The 25,747-nt window shown below is 46.0% G+C and overlaps 1 protein-coding gene across 4 annotated transcripts in view; it reads right to left on the bottom strand.

Moving 5' to 3' along the window:
* Window positions 1-25,747, bottom strand: part of plekhh3 (pleckstrin homology, MyTH4 and FERM domain containing H3) — a 44,843-nt gene that overhangs the window by 2,015 nt on the left and 17,081 nt on the right. For 2 of the 4 annotated variants that reach the window (XM_058409314.1, XM_058409343.1), the window contains exons 2-13: window positions 21,964-22,019; window positions 12,456-12,535; window positions 11,095-11,277; window positions 9,839-9,996; window positions 8,515-8,638; window positions 8,119-8,431; window positions 5,859-6,066; window positions 5,558-5,694; window positions 4,580-4,700; window positions 3,320-3,748; window positions 3,025-3,216; window positions 1-476 (exon numbers count right to left, since the gene is read on the bottom strand). The exon at window positions 1-476 is cut by the window's left edge and continues 2,015 nt beyond it. In XM_058409314.1, coding sequence (XP_058265297.1) covers window positions 339-476; window positions 3,025-3,216; window positions 3,320-3,748; window positions 4,580-4,700; window positions 5,558-5,694; window positions 5,859-6,066; window positions 8,119-8,431; window positions 8,515-8,638; window positions 9,839-9,996; window positions 11,095-11,277; window positions 12,456-12,535; window positions 21,964-22,019 — 2,139 coding nt within the window. In that variant the 3' untranslated portion in view covers window positions 1-338. Of the gene's footprint in view, window positions 477-3,024; window positions 3,217-3,319; window positions 3,749-4,579; window positions 4,701-5,557; window positions 5,695-5,858; window positions 6,067-8,118; window positions 8,432-8,514; window positions 8,639-9,838; window positions 9,997-11,094; window positions 11,278-12,455; window positions 12,536-21,963; window positions 22,020-23,616; window positions 24,779-25,747 lie in introns of those variants that run through there. The other 2 variants (XM_058409324.1, XM_058409334.1) reach the window with 2 other exon arrangements.

Below are 25,747 nucleotides of genomic sequence, written 5' to 3'. Positions count from 1 at the left end.
CCGGGCCGAGTGTCTGTTAAATCCTGTAACGCACTCTGGAGTTCGTAGGGAGGATTAAGTTCTCTGCCGTCCAAATGTGAAATGTCCGAAGAAGGGGACGTGTTTGTGTCACAGTGTGTGTGTGTGTCCTTCCTGTATTCAGCTGAATTTCTCTCAGGCTTTTTCAGCAGCCAGGCCAGGAGCGTGCTCGGAATTCTGGGATCTTTGGCGGTCGTCCATCCCGTCCTGCACGCATACTCTCTCTCTCGTCTCCGGGCGGATCGAGTCTCCGTGTCTCGGACGGGGGTGGGCGGAGCGATTGGATGGGGGCCACTTTATAGAGTCAGCTGCATGTCTCTTCAAACCGGGTGAGAGGGCAGTTCCAGCAGAGAGGGGCGGAGCTTAGAGCCGGTTTCCATGGTGATGCAGTCGTCCTTGGCCAGCTGGCGTCGGGTGGCACTGAAGTAGGCATTCATCAGCTGCATGATCTCAGTCAGCTGAGGGAGACGGACGGACAGACAGAGAGAGAGAGAAAGAGAGAGATCAGTACACAATGATCAAGTGAACAGTGGCAGTGTGGTGGAGAAGCTGAGAGAGAGAGACAGAGAGAGAGAAAGAGTGAGAGACAGAGAGATATAAAGAGAGGGAGAGCTGGCATGTAATTCTGCTGCAGCAAGGAGAAATGAAGGAGGTGGGGGGGGGGGAGGGCTTACATGTAATCCTACTCCAGCAATGAGAAAGGCGAGGTGAAGAGAGAGAGACAGGTAGAAAGTGCCAGACAGAAACAGTGAGTGAGACAGAGAGAGAGAGTTGAGTGAGACAGAGAGAGTGTGAGACAGATAGAGTTGAGAATGAGACAGATGGAGAGAGTTGAGAGTGAGATAGAGAGAGTTGAGAGATTTGAGACATAGAGAGATTTGAGACAGAGAGAGAGTTGAGAGTGAGAGAGTTGAGAGTGAGACAGATAGAGTTGAGAGTGAGAGAGTTGAGAGTGAGACAGATAGAGTTGAGAGTGAGACAGATAGAGTTGAGAGTGAGAGAGTTGAGTGTGAGACAGATAGAGTTGAGAGTGAAACAGACAGAGTTGAGAGTGAGACAGATAGAGTTGAGAGTGAGAGAGTTGAGAGTGAGAGAGTTGAGTGTGAGACAGATAGAGTTGAGAGTGAGAGAGTTGAGTGTGAGACAGATAGAGTTGAGAGTGAGACAGATAGAGTTGAGAGTGAGAGAGTTGAGTGTGAGACAGACAGAGTTGAGAGTGAGACAGATAGAGTTGAGAGTGAGAGAGTTGAGTGTGAGACAGACAGAGTTGAGAGTGAGACAGATAGAGTTGAGAGTGAGAGAGTTGAGTGTGAGACAGACAGAGTTGAGAGTGAAACAGAGTTGAGAGTGAGACAGACAGAGTTGAGAGTGAGACAGATAGAGTTGAGTGTGAGACAGATAGAGTTGAGAGTGAAACAGACAGAGTTGAGAGTGAGACAGATAGAGTTGAGAGTGAGAGAGTTGAGAGTGAGAGAGTTGAGTGTGAGACAGATAGAGTTGAGAGTGAGACAGATAGAGTTGAGAGTGAGAGAGTTGAGTGTGAGACAGACAGAGTTGAGAGTGAAACAGAGTTGAGAGTGAGACAGACAGAGTTGAGAGTGAGACAGATAGAGTTGAGTGTGAGACAGATAGAGTTGAGAGTGAAACAGACAGAGTTGAGAGTGAGACAGATAGAGTTGAGAGTGAGAGAGTTGAGAGTGAGAGAGTTGAGAGTGAGACAGATAGAGTTGAGAGTGAGACAGATAGAGTTGAGAGTGAGACAGATAGAGTTGAGAGTGAGAGAGTTGAGTGTGAGACAGATAGAGTTGAGTGTGAGACAGATAGAGTTGAGAGTGAGACAGATAGAGTTGAGAGTGAAACAGAGTTGAGAGTGAGACAGATAGAGTTGAGAGTGAGACAGACAGAGTTGAGAGTGAGACAGACAGAGTTGAGAGTGAGACAGACAGAGTTGATTGTGAGACAGACAGAGTTGATTGTGAAACAGACAGAGTTGAGAGTGAAACAGAGTTGAGAGTGAGACAGACAGAGTTGAGAGTGAGACAGACAGAGTTGATTGTGAGACAGACAGAGTTGATTGTGAAACAGACAGAGTTGAGAGTGAAACAGAGTTGAGAGTGAGACAGACAGAGTTGAGAGTGAGACAGATAGAGTTGAGTGTGAGACAGATAGAGTTGAGAGTGAGACAGACAGAGTTGAGAGTGAGACAGACAGAGTTGAGAGTGAGAGAGTTGAGAGTGAGACAGAGAGTTGAGAGTGAGACAGATAGAGTTGAGAGTGAAACAGAGTTGAGAGTGAGACAGACAGAGTTGAGAGTGAGACAGACAGAGTTGAGAGTGAGACAGACAGAGTTGAGAGTGAGACAGATAGAGTTGAGAGTGAGACAGACAGAGTTGATTGTGAAACAGATAGAGAGAGTTGAGAGTGAGACAGACAGAGTTGAGAGTGAGACAGAGAGTTGAGAGTGAGACAGATAGAGAGAGTAGAGAGTGAGACAGTAGTGTTTATCAGAGCAGCAGTGTGCACATGGCGCTCACACTAACACCAGACTGACTGGTTCTCTCCAGAGGCTGTAGTGAGACATGTGCAGTGAAGTGCACTATAATCCTCTACAGTAGTGCACAGCTGTGTGGTTTGAGACGCAGCCGAGAGCTACAGAAAACCTGACTTCAGTAAAAGCCTAGAAAACCTGACGGAATAAAGACGCCAATATATACATATTATACTATAATATGCTCCAACCTTGAGTGACTGTGTGTGTGTGTGTGTGTGTGTGTGTGTGTGTGTGTGTGTTTCTGCACGTGGGTGGTGAATAAGGAGGACTGCTGTAGCATTTCCAGCGTGTTGCGACAGGTTTTTAACAGGAAAAGAAAGCTGTGTGAAGACTGATCAATCTTGCGTCACAGCTGATGATGGAGTGAAACGGTGTGTATCGGGGTGTGTGTGTGTGTGTGTGTGTGTGTGTGTTAGCACTGAAGGCTGAAGCAGATGCAGGAACACAGTCAGTACCTCTGAGGTGTGAAACAGCAGGTGTCGGTCAGTGGCAGTGATGGTGAAGGTGTTGCTGTCGGAGACGCCGTATGAGCAGATCTGTGTGATGGGGAGCGACTCGAGTGCCTCGGCCTCGCCTGGCCGGTACAGAGACACGCAGGAAGCAGCTACGCCCAGCCACAGACGCTGTGAGAAACTCCCGCTCGAACTCTGAACCACACACACATACACACACACACACACACACACACACATGGTTAGAATCACATCATCCTGTTTCAATTCATAGTTATTTCCCAGCTGCACGTCTCACCATGTAGAAGTCCACTTCGTAGAGCGTACACCCGAAGCCTGGCCACCGACGTGCGATGGCCAGGTAGGCGGCCATGCTGTCTGTGCGGCTGTACCCGGATAGAGACTTCCACCGCTCCATGATGCTGGTCGACAGGACGGTGGCCTCGTCTCTCAACCTGGCTCGCTGTCTCTGTTCCTGACCGTCACGCCGCTTCTGACCCCACAGTGCACCTAGGAGTCCGGCGGGGAATGGAGGGCACCCGGGAGCCTCGGAAGCAGGGAGCAATGCCCGGTTCTCCAGCGCCCGGACCGGGTAGAGCTGCTCGAGCGCCGGGTACGGAGCCAACGATCCGTAATCGCCGAGCAGAGCCTGCAGCCGGAGAGCAGCCAGAGACAGCAGATCCTCTTCACACACGGGGAGCTGACCTCGCACCACCATCTCATGGCACTGAGAGAGAGAGAGAGACAGAAAGAGAGAGAGAGACAGAAAGAGAGAGAGGTACTGTATTACTCTAGACCTCACAAACTTTAATGGCATCGCAAATCTAATAAAGTATACACAGAATTAAATTAAACCTTAAAATAGCAATCAAGACACTTTACAGGTAAGTTTAGATCCAGAGTATCGCTTCAGTGCCACCACAGAGAGTGAGACAGATAGAGAGTGAGACAGATATAAAGGATAACACAGAGAGAGTTGAGAAAGACAGACAGAGCATGAGACAGATAAAAAGTGAGCCAGATATAGTCACAGAGAGTGAGTGAGACAGATAGAGACAGACAGAGAATGACTGAGCCAGAGAGAAAGAGAGTGAGACAGAGATAAAGTATGACACAGAGAGATAAATAAATGAGAGATGAGAAAAACACAGAGTGTGAGACAGATATAATGAGAGACAGAGAGTGAGACGGATAGAGAGAGACAGATATAAAGAAAGAGAGTCAGAAAGATAGAGACAGGTAGTGAGTGAGAGAGTGAGACAGGTCCTGAGTGAGACAGATATAAAGGGTGACAGAGAGAGTTGAGAAAGACAGACAGAGTATGAGACAGATGTAGAGTGAGACAGATATAAAAAGAGTGACAGATAGAGAGTGAGACAGGTAGCATGTGAGACTAATAGAGAGTGAGATGAATGCAGTGAACACAAAGTTATTTCCTCCAGATTTATTACTGGAATTTCTTGAATCGGTTAATCTCTGTGCGTCAGGGGCGTGGCCTGTTGGAACTTTCTGTTGCACTGTGTGTGTGTGTGTGTGTGTGTGTGTGTGTGTGTCTTACCTGCTCATAGAGGAACAGATACTCGATGCTGTCTGTGCTGATGCTGTCGGTGTCCAGAAGGCAGTAAAGTTTGAAGCACAGCCTCCAGTGACACTCTGGGTCTGACTCCTTCACCGACAGACTGAGAGTGAGACAGGCAGACAGTGAGACAGATTAATGCAATATGTGCTTTTAGAGATTCCTGGGGAGAAGCCTGCAATAAACATGTCGATCATTCCTAAACAGCATACTGTATATCTCACACACACACACACACACACACACACAGGCCTTTTTGTGCTGTGTGCGCATTTACGTGTTTGTGCAAGTGTGTGTTGTCTGAGAGCATGTGAGAGCGTGTATCATGTCCCTGAACTTCCAATTCTTGGAACGGCTGGTACAGCAAGCCTTGCAAAACACACACACACGCGCACACACACACACGCGCGCACACACAAACACAGTTCCGAGAATCAAACAGATGCCTTTTATTCCAGCTGGCTTCCTTATCTTCCTCAGTTTGCTTTCCACATCAGTCAAATCCGATGACATCGCTCACACACTGATGGTCTCGACAACAAACTAAACCATAAAGTGTGTGTGTGTGTGTTTGTCTGGTCACATGTTTAATGAGAAGAAGGCTGATAACCCTTGACCATAACTAAGGCATTCAGGGTCTTGAGGAATTCTCGACTAAAGGCTAAATCTTCGGGTGCTTACTTTTCAAACCTGTGTGTGTGTGTGTGTGTTTGTCTGGTCACATGTTTAATGAGAAGAAGGCTGATAACCCTTGACCATAACTAAGGCATTCAGGGTCTCGAGGAATTCTCGACTAAAGGCTAAATCTTCAGGTGCTTACTTTTCAAACCTGTGTGTGTGTGTGTGTGTTTGTCTGGTCACATGTTTAATGACAATACGGTGGCTGACCCTTGTCCATTACTAAGGCATTCAGGGTCTCAACGGAATTCTCGAATAATGGCTAAATCTTCGGGTGCTTACTTTTCAAACCTGGTGATGACATCGGCGATGATGGTGCTGCCCCCGATCGCCCGTTCCCACGAGTCTTTCTGCTCGAAGAGAGCGAAGGTGTTGCGGCTGTGCTGCAGGCCGAGACGCTCTGCCACCTTCCTCACCACCTAGAGGGTCACGGGGTCACTATTATTAACATTAAATATCCGTAGAAACATAAGAAAGTCTTTTTCAAATACTCTTTAGTTGCTAAAAAAAGGTTCTGGTACTTTAGAGGAACCGTATCCTGGTATTTCTAGTTTAAGTGTGTGTGTGTGTGTGTTGTTTATACCTCATTAGCAGTAGTGTGTGAGCTGATAGGGATCCTGCAGCAGCCTGGACCGGGGTAATGGACGGTACACATCATTTCCTGTCGTGTCATCAGGCCCTGGATCTCCTCCCAGGATGGCACACACTCACGGCAGCGCGTTTTCTCCACGGCCTGGGCGATGAACGAGGCATAGCTCTCCACCTCCGAGTCCACACACACGCTCTGCACCCTGCCACAACCACGAGTTCTACATTAATACCAATGACTAGAAGCAGCTACTATCCATGGAGGACCTAATCGACATGATGCTGGGGGTGGAGCTAATTTAAAGGTCACACAGAGTGTGTGTGTGTGTGTGTGTGTGAGAGCATCAGTGTTTTTTTGCTGCGCACTCGTTTATTTATCTGTTTATCTGTTCCCTCGTTCTCTTTACTCTGGCCTGCTTGTACTCAGCCTCTCGATGAGGCGTGGGATGAGAAACGCCGGTCAGTCTCACAGCCCTGTCCTCCTCGTGTCCTTCTCCCGTGTCTGTGTGTGTGTGTGTGTATGTGGGGAGAGAGTGGACAGGAAAGAGAATTTTCCACAAGAGTCGACTTGGCTGAGCAGCTGTTTCCGCACAGTCGGCCACAAGCCTGGGTGCGGTTTATGTTTGTTTACATGCTTTCAGCTTATATCTATATATATCTATATATATATATATATACACTATATTGCCAAAAGTATTCGCTCACCTGCCTTGACTCGCATATGAACTTAAGTGACATCCCATTCCTAATCCATAGGGTTCAATATGACGTCGGTCCACCCTTTGCAGCTATAACAGCTTCAACTCTTCTGGGAAGGCTGTCCACAAGGTTTAGGAGTGTGTTTATGGGAATTTTTGACCATTCTTCCAGAAGCGCATTTGTGAGGTCACACACTGATGTTGGACGAGAAGGCCTGGCTCTCAGTCTCCACTCTAATTCATCCCAAAGGTGTTCTATCGGGTTGAGGTCAGGACTCTGTGCAGGCCAGTCAAGTTCATCCACACCAGACTCTGTCATCCATGTCTTTATGGACCTTGCTTTGGTCACTGGTGCACAGTCATGTTGGAAGAGGAAGGGGCCAGCTCCAAACTGTTCCCACAAAGTTGGGAGAATGAAATTGTCCAAAATGTCTTGGTATGCTGAAGCATTCAGAGTTCCTTTCACTGGAACTAAGGGGCCAAGCCCAGCTCCTGAAAAACAACCCCACACCATAATCCCCCCTCCACCAAACTTTACACTTGGCACAATGCAGTCAGACAAGTACCGTTCTCCTGGCAACCGCCAAACCCAGACTCGTCCATCAGATTGCCAGATGGAGAAGCGCGATTCGTCACTCCAGAGAACGCGTCTCCACTGCTCTAGAGTCCAGTGGCGGCGTGCTTTACACCACTGCATCCGACGCTTTGCATTGCACTTGGTGATGTATGGCTTGGATGTATTGGCTCTGCGCACTGTTCTTGAGCTAATCTGAAGGCCACATGAAGTTTGGAGGTCTGTAGCGATTGACTCTGCAGAAAGTTGGTGACCTCTTCGCACTATGCGCCTCAGCATCCGCTGACCCCGCTCCGTCAGTTTACGTGGCCTACCACTTTGTGGCTGAGTTGCTGTCGTTCCCAAACACTTCCACGTTCTTATAATACAGCTGACAGTTGACTGTGGAATATTTAGGAGCGAGGAAATTTCACGACTGGATTTGTTGCACAGGTGGCATCCTATCACAGTTCCACGCTGGAATTCACTGAGCTCCTGAGAGCGACCCATTCTTTCACAAATGTTTGTAAAAACAGTCTGCATGCCTAGGTGCTTGACTTTATACACCTGTGGCCATGGAAGTGATTGGAACACCTGATTCTGATTATTTGGATGGGTGAGCGAATACTTTTGGCAATATAGTGTGTGTATATATATATATATATATATATATATATATATATATATATATATATATATATATATATATATATATATACATATACATACATACACACGTGTGTGTGTGTGTGTGTGTGTGAGAGTGTGTGTGTTTTGCTGACGTGTCTGTAAAAGTGTGTACACTTAGATGTGTATCATTACTGTGGGAAGGTGAAAACATGACACACTTTTCGAGTAGTCTTTGTTGTTGCTAGGCAACAGGGCTATGTAACTTTCCCAAGGCTAATGATCGAAGGTTAGAGATTCCCGTACAAGCCATGCCCACTTCAGATAGGTCACAGATAGTGTATAGTGATAGTGTGTGTGTGTGTGTGTGGGGTCACCTCTTCAGGTGGAAGCGCAGGTATCGGAGCACGGGGCTGCTGGGTAGGAAGGTGCAGCTGGCGCAGGTCAGCAGCTGCCAGTATCGTAGCCAGACAGCGCTCTGCGTGTCCGTGTGCGAGCGAGCGTGTGCGATGCTGGTCTGTTTGATGAGCTGGCAGTAGAGCTCGTCCCTCAGGGGTCGGAGGTCGAGGCAAGTTTGCAAGATGCCCTGGATCAGAGGGATGGGCTCTCGCTCCGACTCCAGCTGCTGCACGCAGTTAAAGAGTCTGACCGCTTCCTCTCGCACAGACACGTAGCCTTTACCTCCTAGATCTGCACACACACATTTTGGAATATTTTACATCCTAGTACTTCCTGGGTTAAGTGTGTGTGTTGTGTGTGTGTTTGTTACTCACGTAAATGGTCCAGGCTGCCGTAGGGGAAAGGTAGTAGAGGAGCGTAGAGAGGACTCTGTGTGTACATCAGGATGGGGTTGTGTTGATAGATGTGCTCCACCACTTCGGGGTTAAACTTGTTCTCCTACAGAAACAGAGAGAGAGAGAGAGAGAGACACAGAGAGAGAGACAGACAGAGAAGAGGAGGGTTATGATTTATATTTCTATTTATATGCTATGATTTTTTTCCCCCCTAAAATAGCAATGTGTGCCAAAACTTCCCAGTCTGCTGGCTGTGTGATCAGTAGAGTCCACTTCCTTTTACTGATTTACGGGAAAAAAGAACAAATGAGTGTATACACACACATACACACACACGACCCTGGGGCTCATACTGAACTCACACACGAACCCACTGACCCACAGCCAGCTTTACATATACATATACATATATATATATATATATATATATATACGTGCTTGTGTGTGTGTATGTGTGTGTGTGTGTGTTGGATGAGTTTACATGGACAGGGTGAATGACCTCAGGGTTGGGCTTCGTCCCAAACCGCAGTGCTACTATACTATCAGAATAGCATGGCACCGCAGGGTCAGGGTAATGGCGGTAATGTATAATTTGATGCTGAAACCTCACTTCTCTTTACTTCCTCTCTTCAGTCTCTCCTGTTTATTCCTCTTCTCCATCTCTATCGTTCTTTTCCTCCTCTTTTAAAAATGTCCTCGCGTACAGACATCGGCTCCTAACCTAACACACTGTAGTTAGCAGGATAGAATTTGCGTAGCATGGGTTATCGTGTGTGAGCGTCTGTGACGGCCGAGCGGCATGTCGGGGCAGGGGGATCACCCTGGTGACCAGACGGAGCGGGATTCCCGACTAGCAACCAGGAAGCTATTAATACAGAGTCGGTGCCGAGCTGGTTACGTCAGACGGACGGGTATTTAGAGACGCGGGCGATTCGCAGAAGCATGGCTCTCTGTATTAATAACACGCTGCTCATGTTGTGGCTCAGGGGGGAGACGCTTGGGCATGAAAAGATGCTGTGTGTGTGTGTTTACATCTATCTCCTTTTCGGTGTCTGTGGTGTTCTGTGAAGTTAGTAAGCGAGTAAAACCGTCCTCTTAGACCATTTCTCATCCAGAAAAATTGGTCTGGAGCCAAGAACTATGATGATGTCACTTCGTTGGCATGGCAACGACTCATCCTATTACCTCCAAAGAGGTTCCTCTACTCACCTGTCAGTCATGCAGCCTGGTCATTTGTAAAGCTCAGCATCTGGTTTGATCATTGAAGTGCTTAAGCCTAGGTTGTGTGTGTGTGTGTGTTCACCTCTATGTCACGGATGAGGAGCTGAGTCGGCGTCTCCACCGGCGCTTTGCTATCGATGACCTTCTGTACTGCACACGCCCAGTGCACCGCCTCATTGAAGTGTTTGGTGAAGAGCTTGTAGCAGTGTTTCCTCCCAAACACAGTCAAACTCCAGTAACCTACACACACACACACACACACACACACAGCATAGGTTACTGAATCTGTACAAATTCAGAGTGTTTTGTAAACTGGATTCATTTGTTGGCCACTCTTTGGAACATTCCCTACACACACACACACACACACACACACACCTATCTAAGTGTCCGTAAAGTCACAGAACAGTGTGTGGCAACAGAATACTGCACTATAAAGAACATACACACATAACCCCATTCTCTCTGTCTTTCTCTCTCACACACACACACACACTGGGTCCCAGTCCTCCTCCTTCTCCCCAGACAATAATTCCTCTCATCTCCCCGTCTTTATTTCGCTTTCATTTCGGTCTCTTCAGACAATCCCTGGTTTCTGTGACTCAGCCCGCGTGTCTTGCCGCATGAACGGAGCGAATGAGTGCCGCTTACTCACTAAAGGGCCTCTGTTCCTCTCTGCATGCCATCGCTGGACTCTGCTGGACGCCTCATTGCTTCCCCTGCTCTCTAAAGCCCAGTAAAACCCCGGGCTGCTGTTCTGCCCCAAAACTCACACTCCCTTCCCTTCTAGCTGCTGAGTGCTGTGGTTTATCCACTTACAGAGTTTTTACACTCTAACCATCACTGTGGGTTTATTTATCATTCCTGATTATTACAGTGCTGCTTCGTCTCTGGTCACTTTTTGGGCTGAAGCTTTCAGAGGTCAGGATGTGATTCAAACCTTCTGACCAATCAGTTGTGAGAATTCAAAACTATCATGGAAAGTCTGGGCAGATGTGATGGGACCCAGTCTCTCTCTCTGTGTGTCTCTCTCTGTGTGTCTCTCTCTCTCTGTCTCTCTCTCTATCTATATCTCTTGCTCTCTCTCTGTATCTCTCTGTGTCTCTCTCTCTCTATCTAAATCTCTTGCCCCCCCCAGAAAGAAAGACAGGCAGACAGACAGAAAGACAGACAGAAAAAAATACAGACAGAAAGGCAGACAGAAAGAAATACAGACAGAAAGACAGGCAGACAGAAAAAAGACAGACAGACAGATAGAAAGAAAGACAGAGAGACAGACAGACAGAGCTGAGATACAATTGGCTGATGACTGAGCGTGTGTGTGTGTGTGTGTGTTACCTGTCTGTTTGTAGGTGTGTTTGTCTGGCCAGAGCACAGAGCAGAGTGAGGTGAGGACGAGCATGCCCACGGTGCGAGCGTCCTTCTCAGGGCCACTGTAACACTCCAGAGAGTCTGGGGTCAATGTGAACCAGAACCTCCTGTATCGGATCCAACCGGTCTGCACCTCACGCAGCAGCCAACCTATACACACACACACACATCTGGTTAGATTTAAGCACTATGGCACTGTAAGAACATCTACACACATGGTTTTGTGTAACAGATGAGTGCATGTTTGTGGAAGGTTGCAGAGGGACTACAAAAGTTCTTGCTCTGGTTGTGTGTGTGTGTGTGTGTGTGTTTGCACTGTGTGGGAAAAGGCAGTTCTTTGGAAAGCTTCGTGGAGAAACGATGACGTGGGAACAACGTCACACTCCTCAATTGCCGCTTCCAGATGGAAACCACCTGCTGCTTTGGCCTCAGTGTGTGTGTGTGTGTGTGTGTGAGACAACCAAAACACTGAAACGGAAAAATGCTACTGCTTTACACTCCAAAAGCTGATTGTATATATGTGTATGTGCCTGGATAAGCGTGTGTGTGTGTGTGTGTGTGTGCGAGGGGCAGACAGTCTGGTGGCAGACGGTCATGTTTAGCAGCTTGCCTAAGCTTTCACACGCATTTATTATTACACGCTACACACTGGCAGGAGTGCAGTGGAAGCAAATAGCGCGCGGTCACACTCTCTGACATCACGCAGAGCTTCGGAAAACACACATGCACACACACACACACTTTTTTCTGAAAGCTCACCTCAAAATCCCATCTGATTCTATAAAAGTGTGATCTTCTCGAATGCTTGTTGCTGTATTGCTGTTTAGTTTTTGTGCCGTTAGTGTTGCCTTGCCCTTGTGTCCTTTTTGCTACAATCCGGTTTGGCTGAAGAATTTTTTCCTGGTGTTCCGACGACAGAATTCCGGCAACACCGTAGTGATGTTCACATTGCAAAAATAATATATTTCGTGTTACAGCGCTGTAGCACACGCTAAACACACCAGGGCCTGGCGATGAGATGGTGGTGATGTCTGACGCCAAACAAACAGCTACATATAAACTTCCGGAAAATCCGAACGGGAATTACGGGGCGGAAAATGTATGGAAGCCGGCGAGATGGTGTGAATAAATTCCTGTAGTACGTTTGAAAAAATGTCTGATGGATGAACTGGTTACTATGACGATGAGGATGTAGCGGTGTACCAATTTCTCATGATAGTTTGTTGTGTTGATGATTTGGTGCAAGAGACCATCAGCTATCACACATGCTTCGAAAACACACACACACACACACACACACACTGAAGGCAGATGAATGCAGGACTCACCTTTAACCAGGACCTCCAGGTCTTCCTCCATCTTCACTTTCCCCTCGTTTATCAGTTTGTCCTCCGATACACCTGACAAGCTGACACACACACACACCACACACACAGAGAGATAAAGAGAGAGAGAACGAGTGAGCAGCAGGACTAAGGTAATCCTGTATGTACTCCTACACAGACACACACACAGACAAACACAGCCTGCTAAAATCTGCTCTAGCATAGTCTGCAATCCCTGCACTAACATTCAGACAGCTCATCACACACACACACACACACACACACACACACACACAGAAAAGGACCATGGGTCTAGCAGCATGGGGCTGCTAAAATCTACCCCAACACACACACTTTGGTTTACAAGTCTAGCTGCCGGGCAAAAGACTGAAAATAAGCATGACTAAGAGACGCCAAGGAGACGGAGAGAGAGGGAGAGACAGACGGAGTGACAGGGTGGAGAGAGAGAGAGAGAGAGATGGAAAGAGGGGGGAAGAGACAAATGGAGAGAGAGAGAGAGAGAGAGAGAGAGAAAGAGAGGGGGGGGATAAAGAGGGTGTGAGAGAGAGGGAGAGACTGGAGACTGATGGAGAGAGACCAAGAGAGAGAGAGAGACTGGAGACTGATGGAGAGAGACCAACAGAGAGAGAGAGAGATTGGAGACTGAAGGGGAGAGAGAGAGAGAGAGATGTTACAGTGTTATAGACAGAAAGAGATAAAATAAGAGACAATGAAGAGTTAGAGAAAGAAAGAAAGAAAGAAAGAAAGAAAGAAAGAAAGAAAGAAAGAAAGAAAGAAAGAAAGAAAGAAAGAAAGAAAGACAGACAGACATTTCCTGCACTCCTGAAATCCCATACTGCACTGCAGTGTCCAAACAAAGCAGCCTACAGAGTGCACTACGTAGGGTGTAGGGTATAGGGACATTTATTGACATCACCATCAGCTGTAGATTCAGTTGTCATCATGTAGCATTAAAAATGAACGCTTCTTTTTTGTGCAGCGGTGCTACAATATAATAAAACCTCGAATTATCTCGTTAACATGATCAAGCCTCTGATTGGCTGCTGGCGGTGTCAGTCAAAGCAGCTGTAATGATCCTGAGGATTACGGGAAGGTTGATCAGAGCTATAGAGCTGACCTTTCCGAAAGGAGGCAGAGGAGCTGATCGATACGGATCGGTTTACAGCACACACACACACACACACACACACAGAGTTTGGAGTCTAGACTGTAAACTTGAGCTCTGTGAAATCGTCACTTTATTAATACGCAGAGTCTGAAGAGCGCGTGACTGGACGTCTGCATACGTACACGTCTATCTCTGCTACTTATTTCCTCCTGTGTTTACGAGGATGCATATATATAAATATATATATATATATATATATACACGTGTGTGTGTGTGTGCGTGCGTGAATGCGCGTGTGTGTGTATATGTATGTGGAGATCAGGAACACACTGGCAGATCCCAGTGGATTTGCATCATTTGCTAATTTTAGCTTGTGTGCTGACCGAGTGGATGGCCTAGAGATATCACTCTGCACACAGAGAGAGAGAGAGGAAAAGGGAGAGGAGAGAGAAAGTGAGCAAAAAAGAGAGGAAGAGAGAAAAAATGGAGAGAGAAAAAGGTAGAGAGAGAGAGAAAGATGAAAAGAGAGGGAGAGAGAGAGAGAGAGAGAGAGAGAGAGAGAGAGGGGAAATAGGGGGGTAGAGAAAGAGGAAGAGAGAGGGAGAAAGTGAGCAAGAAAGAGAGTGATAGAGAAAGGGAGAGAGAGTGATTAAAAAGAGAGAGAAAAAAAGTGTGTGAGAATAAGAGAGAGAGAGAGAGAGGAGAAAGGGAGCGAGAGAGAGAGAGGAAGGGAGAGAAAGAGGAAGAGAGAGAGAAAGTGAGCAAAAAAAGAGAGGAGGCGAGAGAGAGGAAGAGAGAGAGAGAAGAAAAAGGGACAAGAGAGAGAGGGAGAGTGAGGAGGAAGAGGATGGAGGAAGGAACAGATGACACACTTTGTCGCTAGTAGCCGGCCAGAAGCGGTCAGAACCGGTTTTTGGGGCAGGAGCAGAGCAAACTCACAATCTGGCCTTGACAAGAACTTGCCCTACATCTCGAGAATGACAATATCCCTGCTGCAGGAACACACACACACACACACACACACTCTCTCTCTCTCTCTTCCTCTTTCTCTACCCCCCTATTTCCCCTCTCTCTCTCTCTCTCTCTCTCTCTCTCTCAATTTAACAGTGAATCTCATCAGTCACTGCTTCATTCTGCACATAAAATGTTCAAAATGTCTCCACACACGTCTTCATTTATCTTTCACCTTTTCCTTTTTCTCAAAGCACTTGCTAACAAGGTCCAGCTCTGTGTCCCTGTGTCTCTGTATGTCTCATTGTCCCTGCGTCTCTGTATCTGTGACTCCATGTCCCTGTGTCACCAAGTCTCTGTGTCCCTGTGTCCTTTTGTCTCTGTGTCCCTATGTCTCTGTGTCCCTGTGTCCTTTTGTCTCTGTGTCCCTATGTCTCTGTGTCCCTGTGTCTCAGTCTCTGTGGCTACTGCTCAGGTTCCTCAAGAAAGACTTTGCTAACTTCAAAACACTTTGCTAGCCTTAAACACTTCGCTAGCTTTAAAACCCTTCGCTAGCCTTAAAACCCTTCGCTAGCCTTAAACACTTCGCTAGCCTTAAAACCCTTCGCTAGCCTTAAAACCCTTCGCTAGCCTTAAACACTTCGCTAGCCTTAAACACTTCGCTAGCTTTAAAACCCTTCGCTAGCCTTAAAACCCTTCGCTAGCCTTAAACACTTCGCTAGCTTTAAAACCCTTCGCTAGCCTTAAAACCCTTCGCTAGCCTTAAACACTTCGCTAGCTTTAAAACCCTTCGCTAGCCTTAAAACCCTTCGCTAGCCTTAAAACCCTTCGCTAGCCTTAAAACCCTTCGCTAGCCTTAAACACTTCGCTAGCCTTAAAACCCTTCGCTAGCCTTAAAACCCTTCGCTAGCCTTAAAACACTTCCCTTAAAACACTCCTCTGTGTATTAGCATTCTCACTGAGAACTGAAGGTAAATAAATTATGCTAGCTTGCTGCTATTATAAATCATGACATTAGCATGGTGTGTACTGGTAGCATTAGCACGTGTGAGACACAGTTAGCCGTTTCTTTCTGAGCGTCTGCGCTACACGCGAGCTTTACTAAGCAGAATAAAGGGCGAGTGTGAAAGAGGAGAGCTGATGACACACGGAGCACAGAGCGGCTCGAGAGCTGATAAAGACTGGAGCTGGAGCTAGACCGCCGTCTAGACCACAGAGACACAACAGTCTGCTCTGGACTCTATCTCACTGTCTCACTGTCCCGGAACTGCGGCTAAAAAAAGGCCCGGTTTGTGTTTGACAGAAATAAGTGACTTTAGCAGAGAGAGAGAGAGAGAGAGAGAGAGAGAGAGAGAGAGCGAGAGAGACACTCTGTGTGTCAGACTCCGGGGTAACAACACCGCTAACAATATCACACTCACTGATCACTCCATACTGGGGATTAGTTTTACATAACTGAGAGAGGAAGAGAAGAAGAGAGATTGAGAGAGAGAAAGGGAAAGAGAGAGGTGGAGAGAAGGAGAGAGAGAGAGAGGGAGAGGAAAAAATGGAGAGAAGGAGAGAGATGGGGAGAGAGAGAGCGATAGGGAGAGAAATAAAGAGCGAGGGAGAGAGAGTCAGTGAAAGAAAGAAAGAAAGAAAGAAAGGGGGGTGAGACGGAGAGAGACAGGGAGAGAAAGGGAGAGGAGGGTAGAGAGAGACGGAGAGAGAGACAGAGGGGGGGTTGAAAGAGAGAGAGAGAGAGAGAGAGAGAGAGAGAGAAAGAAAGAAATCCCATACTGCACTGCAGTGTCCAAACGATGCAGCCTACAGAGTGCACTATGTAGGGTGTAGGGCGTAGGGAGCCAAGATATTTATTGACATCACCATCAGCTGTAGATTCAGTTGTCACTAAGTGAATGTCACTAACAGAAATAAAAAGGAATGTTTTATGGGGGAAAAGATCGACGTCTGGCAACCATGTTGATTATATATATATATATATTCCCTGCACACTGGAACTCAATATCAGCACACGCAGTGACCTCTGACCTTTTTGCTTTGCGTTTCTCTCTGAATGTGCAACTGACTGATAACACGCAAACACAATCGACTATTGTGAGTTCACCCACCATCCACACACACACACACACACGCAGTATATCTATGTATATATATGCAAGCGTCTGCACCTTTAAAGCCTGATAAAATCAGGGCCAGGCCTGAGTGTGTGTTTGTTCTGTTGTTTTTTAAAGGCCGAGCGTGACGTGAGGAAGCCGGCGCTGTAGCTGCTGAATGAATACGATACGGCTCTGAAAAATCCAACACTGTACCCGACGCTATAGTTAGCGGTCAGGCCGAGCGCTGGCTGCTTTTCGGCAGGTCTAATTTTAATCGGTGACAAACGGTGGCTGATTTGGGCGCGAGGGCTAAAATGGGGCAATCTATCAACAGCTCGACGATTAAAACGATTAAGTGTTATGTCCCAACGTTCCGTTAATGACAGAGTGAGAATGATGGGAAGGGTGAAGGGAGGGGGGCAAAAACTATTGCACACAGTAACACAGGTCATGATTTTAAGTCGACTTAAAAATGGCAACCTGAGTAAAAAGTGTGTACAGATTGATGATCCCAGGATATCACAGCGCTTTGTACAACACACACACCCAGCTGTGTGAGGTTCGAGCACTACCTGCATCGCCCCGTGACCTTTGGCCCTTTAATGGGGTCGTTGTCTGGGGTCAGGGGGTATTACCTCAGCGAGCAGCACCTGTGTCTTATCAGCTTGCTCCTGCAGATGTGGAGGATCGTAGGCGGCTTGTGGAGAAGCTTCACACACACGCATGCACAGTTTATCTCTGACAGCAGCGCCGGTGTGTTTAGTCGTGTGTGTGTGTGTGTGCGTTTGCACAGGTGTGTGTGAGGGCATGTATGTTTGGGTGCATGTGCATGCAAATCGACACTGCTGGGTGTGACATGACGTCTCGCTTTGCCAGTTAGTCGAGCTCAAAGCAAATTTTCAAAATGCACTATATTGCCAAAAGTTTTGGGACACCTCTCCAAATCATTGTATTCAGGGGTTGGGCTCGGCCCCTTAGTTCCAGTGAAAGGAACTCTTAATGCTTCAGCTTCATACCAAGACATTTTGGACAATTTCATACTTTGTGGGAACAGTTTGGGGATGACCCCTTCCTGTTCCAACATGACTGCACACCAGTGACCAAAGCAAGGTCCATAAAGACATGGATGAGTGAGTTTGGTGTGGAGGAACTTCACAGAGTCCTGACCTCAACCTGATAGAACACCTTTGGGATGAGTTAGAGTGGAGACTGTGAGCCAGACCTTCTCGTCCAACATCAGTGCCTGACCTCACAAATGTGCTTCTAGAGGAATGGTCAAAAATTCCCATAAACACACACCTAAACCTTGTGGATCCCAGAATAGTTGAAGCTGTTACAGCTGCAAAGGGCGGGACAACTCCATATTACATTCATGTGCATGTAAAGGCAGACGTCCCAAAACTTTTGGCAATACAGTCTAGCTGCAAAATAAAAAAAAAAAAAAAAGAATGCTGGACGTACAAAAACCACAGTCTGTCATGTTACGTAGAAGCCAGAAAGAAAGTAATGAAGAATATTCTCAGTAGTGAAGACTTGGACAAAGCTGCGTCTCCTCACGGAAAACCTCCCCAGGTTAACGTCCGCTTTATCGTATAACGACATTTCCGTCATTTCCAGCACATTGATTATCCGCTCTCACGGCTGCTAGAAAATGACGCAATGCCTTCTGACCAATCAGAATGCAGAACTGGTGTATGGACATGATCGTGTGACTCGGAAGCCGTTTTTGGATTCGGTGTGTGTTTGAGGCTTAAACTGGGACGAGGTCAGTAAAGTTAAAGCGCTAGTTACTGATTAAACAGAGACACTGAGTTTATAGCGGTTACGCAGAACCTAGACCGGCCTCCCCCTCCCTCCTCCACCCTGCGCCTCCTCCCTCCTCACTCCTCTCTTTATTTCCAGCAGTTTCCTGTTCATATGGGGCAGACATATGGTTCTGCTTAGCGTGTGCTCCACTCCAAAGAGAATAGACGCACAAACCACAACTTTATTGCTCTGGCAGCATTAATATCACTGCGATTTCGGGCTGGATGATGGGGAGAGAGAGAGAGAGAGAGATGTATGGGGGGAGGAAGGGAAAAGTATGAAAGGTGTTCAGGAACCATATGGACTGTGGAGGATTTTCCATTTGCTTTCACCTCCAGAAATAAAGGTGGTGAGCTTTTGTTGTTTCTGAAAGCTTCACGCGATGCTCAGTTGTCTGACACTCGTGTTCTCTGTGTCTCATCACAAGTGTCCGTGTTCTGTCCTTCTCGCCCGTGTCCTTTTAAGGGTGCTGTGTCGTTCGGTTCCCTGTGCCGTTTGATCCCGCGTGACAAATTGCTTCCTGCTTTGCCCTCGCTCTCTAACAGGAAGTTGCCTCGCAGGCCCCTCGTAGGCGACCGGTGCTGCTGAGGACTCTGGGAAACGAGTGGGCGGCTGCAGGCCGGGAAAGTGGGCTCGGGAGCTTCGTTCACCTCCCCCACCTTACTGCCTTACTGCTACCACTCCTCCTCCTCCTCCTCCTCCACCTCCATCATGGGTCAATATGAGCCCCAGCTGTGTTTTTTACACATAGCCTCTCCTTCTGCTTTCCCAAATTCGAGCTTAACTGCAAACATCACCATATTCCAGCTGTTTTCCACAACAAATCTGTGCTCTTTAAAACAACACAGAGCTGCACATCATCAAAGATCCTGGAAAGATCAATTTGTGCACAAATTCTTGTGTAACTACGCCCTTATTGTCCTTTTCTTTTAGATGAAAAACTTTAGTCCTAACAGAGATAGACATCAGGACTTAACCATTCACACTGACTGAAATTCTAATTGTTTTATTGGGAATAAAGTGCACTTGGTAAGTTCTACAGTTATGTTACACTCTGTGTGCTGTAATAAATAAATGTCACAATACGCTTTTCTGAGATATAATGGACATTGTGGTAACTTTTTATAATTTTATATTTAGGAATCATTGAGTCGAATGTGGGTGATTCTGAGTCAACTCGCAATTCAATTCCAGGGAGAAAGTGATTCTGAATTGATTCACCTAGAGCGCAATTCAATTCCAGTGAGGAAGTGATTCTGAATCAACTCATCTACAGTCCAATTCGATTCCCAGTAGAAAGTGTTTCTGAATCGATTCACCTACAGCTCAAATAAATTCCAGTGACAAAGTGATTCTGAATTGACTCACCTTCAGCCCAATTCAGTTCCAGTCATAATATGATTCTGAATCAACTCACTTACAGTGCAATTCAATTCCTCTGAGTAAGCGATTCTGAATCGACTCACCTAGAGCGCAATTCAATTCCACTGAGTACGCGACTCTGAATCAACTCACCTACAGAGCAATTCGATTCCCAGGAGAAAGTGTTTCTGAATCGATTCACCAAGAGCACAATTCAATTCCAGTGATAAAGTGATTCTGAATCGACTCACCTACAGCACAATTCAGTTCCAGTCATGAAGTGATTCTGAATCGAGTCACCTTCAGCACAATTTAATTCCGGTCATAAAGTGATTCTGAATCAACTCACCAATTTGAGTTCCACAGATTAAGCGATTCTGAATCGACTCACTTACAGTGCAATTCAATTCCAGTGATAAAATGATTCAGAATCGACTTATCTATGCTGCAATTAGAGTCCACTGAGTAAGCAAATGTAAATCAATTCACTTACACTGTAATTTGATTCCAGTGAGAACGTGATTCTGAACTGATTCACGAAAGAAAAGAGAAGGTAATTCCTGAATCATCTCACAGTGTGAATGGATCGCAGTGAGAAAGCGATTCTGAACCGACTCACAAGAACTGAATCAAACATGCTGTGTGTTTATATTTTTTGTAGATACGGGCTGCTAAACTGACCCAAAGCACAGTGATATATTCTGGACATCTGAACTAATGACCAAACAAATGAAAAGAAAGTCTGGATTTGATAAACAAAATGTTTTAAATGAGCTTCATGTAGAATATAATAGTTCTTTGTGCTTGGATGGATTCAGAAGCTGCCGTAATGAATATAATCGAATATTATAGACCAGATTTGCCTTTTTATGAAATATTTTCAATTCTGATTGAACCATAAACAGGATTATAAGTGGGTTATAAGATGTAGCTACTAGAATGCTGTGAAACAGCTAGCTAGCTCCATAAATACGCTATCACTAACGTAAAATAGTGATAGATTAGCTAGTTAGTTGTGACTAAGACACTTCTGTTCTTTCTTCCACATTTAATCACATTAGAAACGGCCATGTGACCAAGGAAAGTCCTCTTCTGTCCTGCAGAGACCCATTACTTAGCAGTTTTATGACAAGAAACTGAACCTGGTTGGTAATTTTGTGGATGTAAAATCTATAGATGCCTTTTTTTAAAAATCTCTCTCTCTCTCTCTCTCTCTCTCTCGTGTCTGTCTTTTCCTGTCACTCGGGGATGGTGGGAATACACGGAGGCAGTGATTAAGAAAGGCTCTGTTCGACCCGTGCTAAAAATACCGCTGTTTACTTAAGAGCCGTGCCAGAGCATTCCACAGAGAAGCCACGGAGCAGGGAGCAAAAGGACGCGTGTATGCAAGTGTGTGTGTGTGTTTGAGGTGTGTAACTGATCCACTCACCAATGCTTGCCGTTAAACACCCTGACTCACCATTGACTATCTGTGTCTACGTGCTGGATATCCTGTCTGGCTTCACTTTCAAACACACACACACACACACACACACGCGCACACACACGGCTTGACAACACCTTTTAATTCTTTGACATGACTGATTTACATTTACGTAATCTGCAGCTCCTGTCCTGTATGACAAGGTGTGTGTGTGTGTATACATGTATGCTCTTACGCTCTTAAAATGTGAGTTCAGAATGTGTCAATGAACTGAATCTAAACGTTACACGTGACGTCTGAGTGAAATAAGCAGCATTTGCAGCGATTGCTTTATGTCCTCTTGTAAAAATGTGTGTGTGTGTATGTGTGTGTTATACAACCTCTTATACGTCATGCGGTTGGCTAATCTGTCACTCAAAAAGGAAGTAGATTTCCCGAGGTTGAAAGTGAGTCTGGGGAAATTCTACGCCTCTCACTTGCAACGTCCAAAGAAATCACATGACAAAACGTTTCTGGCTCGTGTTTAAGCCGTAAACCCTTCACATCGCCGTCCCGTAAAATGAAACACACGGGTTCTCATGCGCTCTGGAGCTGGCTGAATAAGTGTTTGAATAAAAAAAATACATACATATATATATATATATATATATATATATATATATAATATATATATATATATATCTTAGCACCCCGTGTGCTCTGTGTGCGCTCTCCATGGAACAATAAATGAGGTGAACTCACCTGGGCGTGCCATTGGCTGATCGAGGCGGCTGAGAGAGAGTCACTTCCAGTTGGCCCTGTAGAGCAGGAAAAAAGAAACAGAGTTGAGTCTCCTGGAGTTCAGGGTTTCAGAATAATTCGTCAGAAATGCTTGTCAATCGAGACAAACCAGAGGGAACCAGATTGTGTTCTATAAATCTTCCAAATAAACAATGATGTTCCTCGTGACTGATGAACAAACTGTTCAGAACCGCTCTTTAGGTCTAACTCCTTGAAATCTAGGAAAGCGGTTTCAGTTTAGAAATAATCTTCCTCATCAGATCGGCGCCTTTTATCTAAACCTTAAAATAAACAGCGGTCCAGAGAGCGTCTCGAGGATCTCAGAACCACTTTACTCTTATTCCTGACTCGTTCTGTGGGTTGAGACCAGAATATCTGTGCTGACCAGAACCATTTTTCTGGTTGAACCTTTCAGGTTAGAAATAATCTTCAGATTAAATTACCCTCACAGAAATGTCCAGAATATTCTCCTTCTTAAAAAAAACAAAAAAGGTCCAATTCCTCTGGTCTAATTCCAAGAACCAGTGTTCTGTCCACTAGTTTTTCTCCACAAAATTGGTGTCATTTCATCTTATCAAACTGATCAGATCAGACAGCGCTCTTTTCTAAATCTGTAAAAAATAAACACATGTTCAGGTCAGACAGTATCTCATAGTTCAACTTCTCAGAGACTTCCCAGGCATGAGTCGTCCTTCTGGTGCAGTTTCCATGGTGAAAATAAAGTCCAGAACTCTTCTTCAGTCCACTAATTTCTTTTGTGTGTTTCCTGGTTCGAACCGATCGAGAGTAATCGGATGAGATCAGATCGGATAGCGTCTGAATCGATGAGGTTCAGTCCAGACGGTGTGTCAAGGTCAGTCTTCTCAGAAATGTAGCCCAGTCGTGAGTCTGTCCCATGGTTCTGTCCAGTCGAACTAAAAGTCTTCTAGGTTCTAGTTACAGCTGTGAGTCTTTCCCTTGCTCTAGTAAAAAAAAAAAGTTCTAGACTAGCGTTCAGTCCAGATTTGAACTAACATGTTCAGATCAGATAGTGTCTCCTTGTCTAAATAAAACTGATGTTTGGTCCAGAGAATACACTTTTTTTTCCTGATACAACTTCTAAAACATGGTATTCCAACCATAATATTATGCTTGGTCTAACTTCTCAAATCTGATGGGATGAATCTGAGCGAATTCCTTAACACAAATGGAGGTGTTTGATCGGACCAGATAGCGTCTCCTTGTCTAAGATCTATTGGATAAACAACTGGGCTCGGCCCGGACAGGGTCTCATGGTGGAACTCCTATGAAATTGTTTAGAGTCTAGAACTTTCTTTAGTTGTCTGGTCTAAACTATAGAGCTGAGTCCACAGGGTTCGGGTTAGACAAAATAAATAATGGTGTTTGATCTAGAGAATCAAAGTGAGAATATTTCCGGTGATCACACGGCTCAGGCTAGACCATTTTACTCATGACTACCATTCAGTCCAGAAAGAATCCGATCTAAATCCGCATTAATATCCTCACAATCCAGAAAGTCTACCTCTCTAAAGCAAGTTTTAACAATTCAGCCCCAGAATAGATGTCATGTTTAGCTCAGAAAGTATCTCCTGATCGAAGGAACTCGAAGCATACCTACTGGTTTATCTAAGCAAAAGTGGATTTCAGTCGAGGGAGTGCCTACAGGTCCAACTTCTTTTGCTGCGTGTCTTGTTCCTGCCAATCCAGAGAGTATCTCCTCGTCAAAGTGAACAAAACTGGTATTCCTACTAAGCGACATTCAGTCTCTGTCCAATCAGAGCTACTGTTTAGATAAAAAACCCTTGCTGTGCTTCCTGATGTATGTATATTTGATATAATCTGTAAAAAGGAAGTGGTGGATTTTACTGGAGAGTGTAGAAAGCCCCTGTGCAGCACTCCCACAGAAGACCAGGGGAAGTCTCTAACACATCCAGAGAAAAGAAAAGGAGAACCTCTGAAAGTCAATGTGGGTGTCGAGTTGAAAAAGTTCTCCTTATCTCATTATTAAATATTTATCGTCTTAGCCTACGCGCCTCGCCTACATCCTTCATCCACTGATCTCCTCTGTTTTACTCTTTGGACTATGACGGTGTCGTGTCGGTGACTTCACTGGAGTTTCATTGTCATGAACTTCCTCTGTTTGAGAAGAGCAGTCGGTACAGGACATGCTTTCAAAAGGGAACTTGAAAGAAACAGCGTGATTTTTGGATGCAGTTTGGCTGCAGGGGAAACATGTCACGGTGAATTACCCTGGTGGATTTCGGCTTCGAAAATATTCTTGGGAGTTGAGGAAGAAAACCCGGGCCGTTCTCTGCTGAGGTCAGTCTGCGTCGCTGCATTAAATTACTGCTCACGGCCAGATAAATATAAGGTGTGGTATCTCTGAAGGACGGACCGCCTCCAGATTCACGGAGGTGCCGATATTCGGGCGAGAAACTCCAAGCAGGCTGAGATTTTTACATGTGCACCAAGCAACAGGAAGTAAACAGCGAGTACGGTGTAAGTGTGGCTTAATAATAAGCCTCCAGTTTTTATGGACCAAACAGACGACAACCCCGCCCGCTTGGTTTCTATTGGCTCATAGAGTCAGAGGCTTGTCAAACCTCATGGAGATAAAGTAAAATTTCAAAACTGCGCAAATAGACCTGACCTATATCAGAAAAAACTGCTTTCAGGGCAGAATTCGGTTCAAAAGTTCTCAGATTAGTGACCGCAAGGATGTGAGGTCAGGTCTGAGCCAAAGGAAAGTCTTAGCTCTGTGCTTGGCCTCTTCTCCTTGTTCGCTCATCTGCCAAAAGAATAAGTGTAAAAATGCTGCTGAGGACACAGTGGCATGTCGGATTCGGGAACGGACGTCCGGATTCTTCGGTACATTCCTCCGCATCCGTTTCCCCTCCGTTTGCGCTCAAAAGAGAGAGAGAGAGAGAGAGAGAGAGAGAGAGAGAGAGCGAGCGAGAGGAAGGAAGGAAAGAAAGAGCTATTCCATCTGCAGCTGAGGCTCTTTTGAGGTCAAACGGTGTGAAGCAGCTTAAAGTGACTAACCACAGGCAGTGACGGTGTTTGTGCTGAAGATTCACGGCTTTGGTGAAAGTCAGTGGTCTTCAGAAATGCTGCACATTTTTTGGCTATTGGCCAATCAGTTTGTTTGAGTTCGTGGTACAGGAAAGTAAACATGAGGCCTGGATCTCTCAGCCAAAAAGAGCTGATAACAGTAAGAATGAAATATAGCTGCTCTCACTACAGCGGGTGTTTGGGAAAAAAATTCTGTGAAGCGAGACTCAGGATGTTTGGTCTACAGAGGTGCAGTTACCTCTCAGGCTGTTCATTACCCTCTCAGCATGTGTACTACCCTCTCACCATGTGTACTACCCTCTTACACCATGCATTACACTCTCACACCCTGCACTACCCTCTCACACTGGTTACTACCCTCTCACACTGGTTACTACCCTCTCACCATGTGTACTACCCTCTTACACCATGCATTACACTCTCACACCCTGCACTACCCTCTCACACTGGTTACTACCCTCTCACACTGGTTACTACCCTCTCACATCCTGCACTACACTCTCACACTGGTTACTACCCTCTCACACTGGTTACAACCCTCTCACATCCTGCACTACACTCTCACACTGGTTACTACCCTCTCACACCCTGCACTACCCTCTCACACTGGTTACTACCCTCTCACACCCTGCACTACCCTCTCACACTGGTTACTACCCTCTCACACCCTGCA

This window comes from Hemibagrus wyckioides, linkage group LG02 (assembly GCF_019097595.1).
Source record: "Hemibagrus wyckioides isolate EC202008001 linkage group LG02, SWU_Hwy_1.0, whole genome shotgun sequence".
Classification (NCBI taxonomy): Eukaryota; Metazoa; Chordata; class Actinopteri; order Siluriformes; family Bagridae; genus Hemibagrus; species Hemibagrus wyckioides.
Note: the sequence above shows the minus strand (reverse complement) of the source record. Positions and strands in the feature narration are given on the sequence as shown.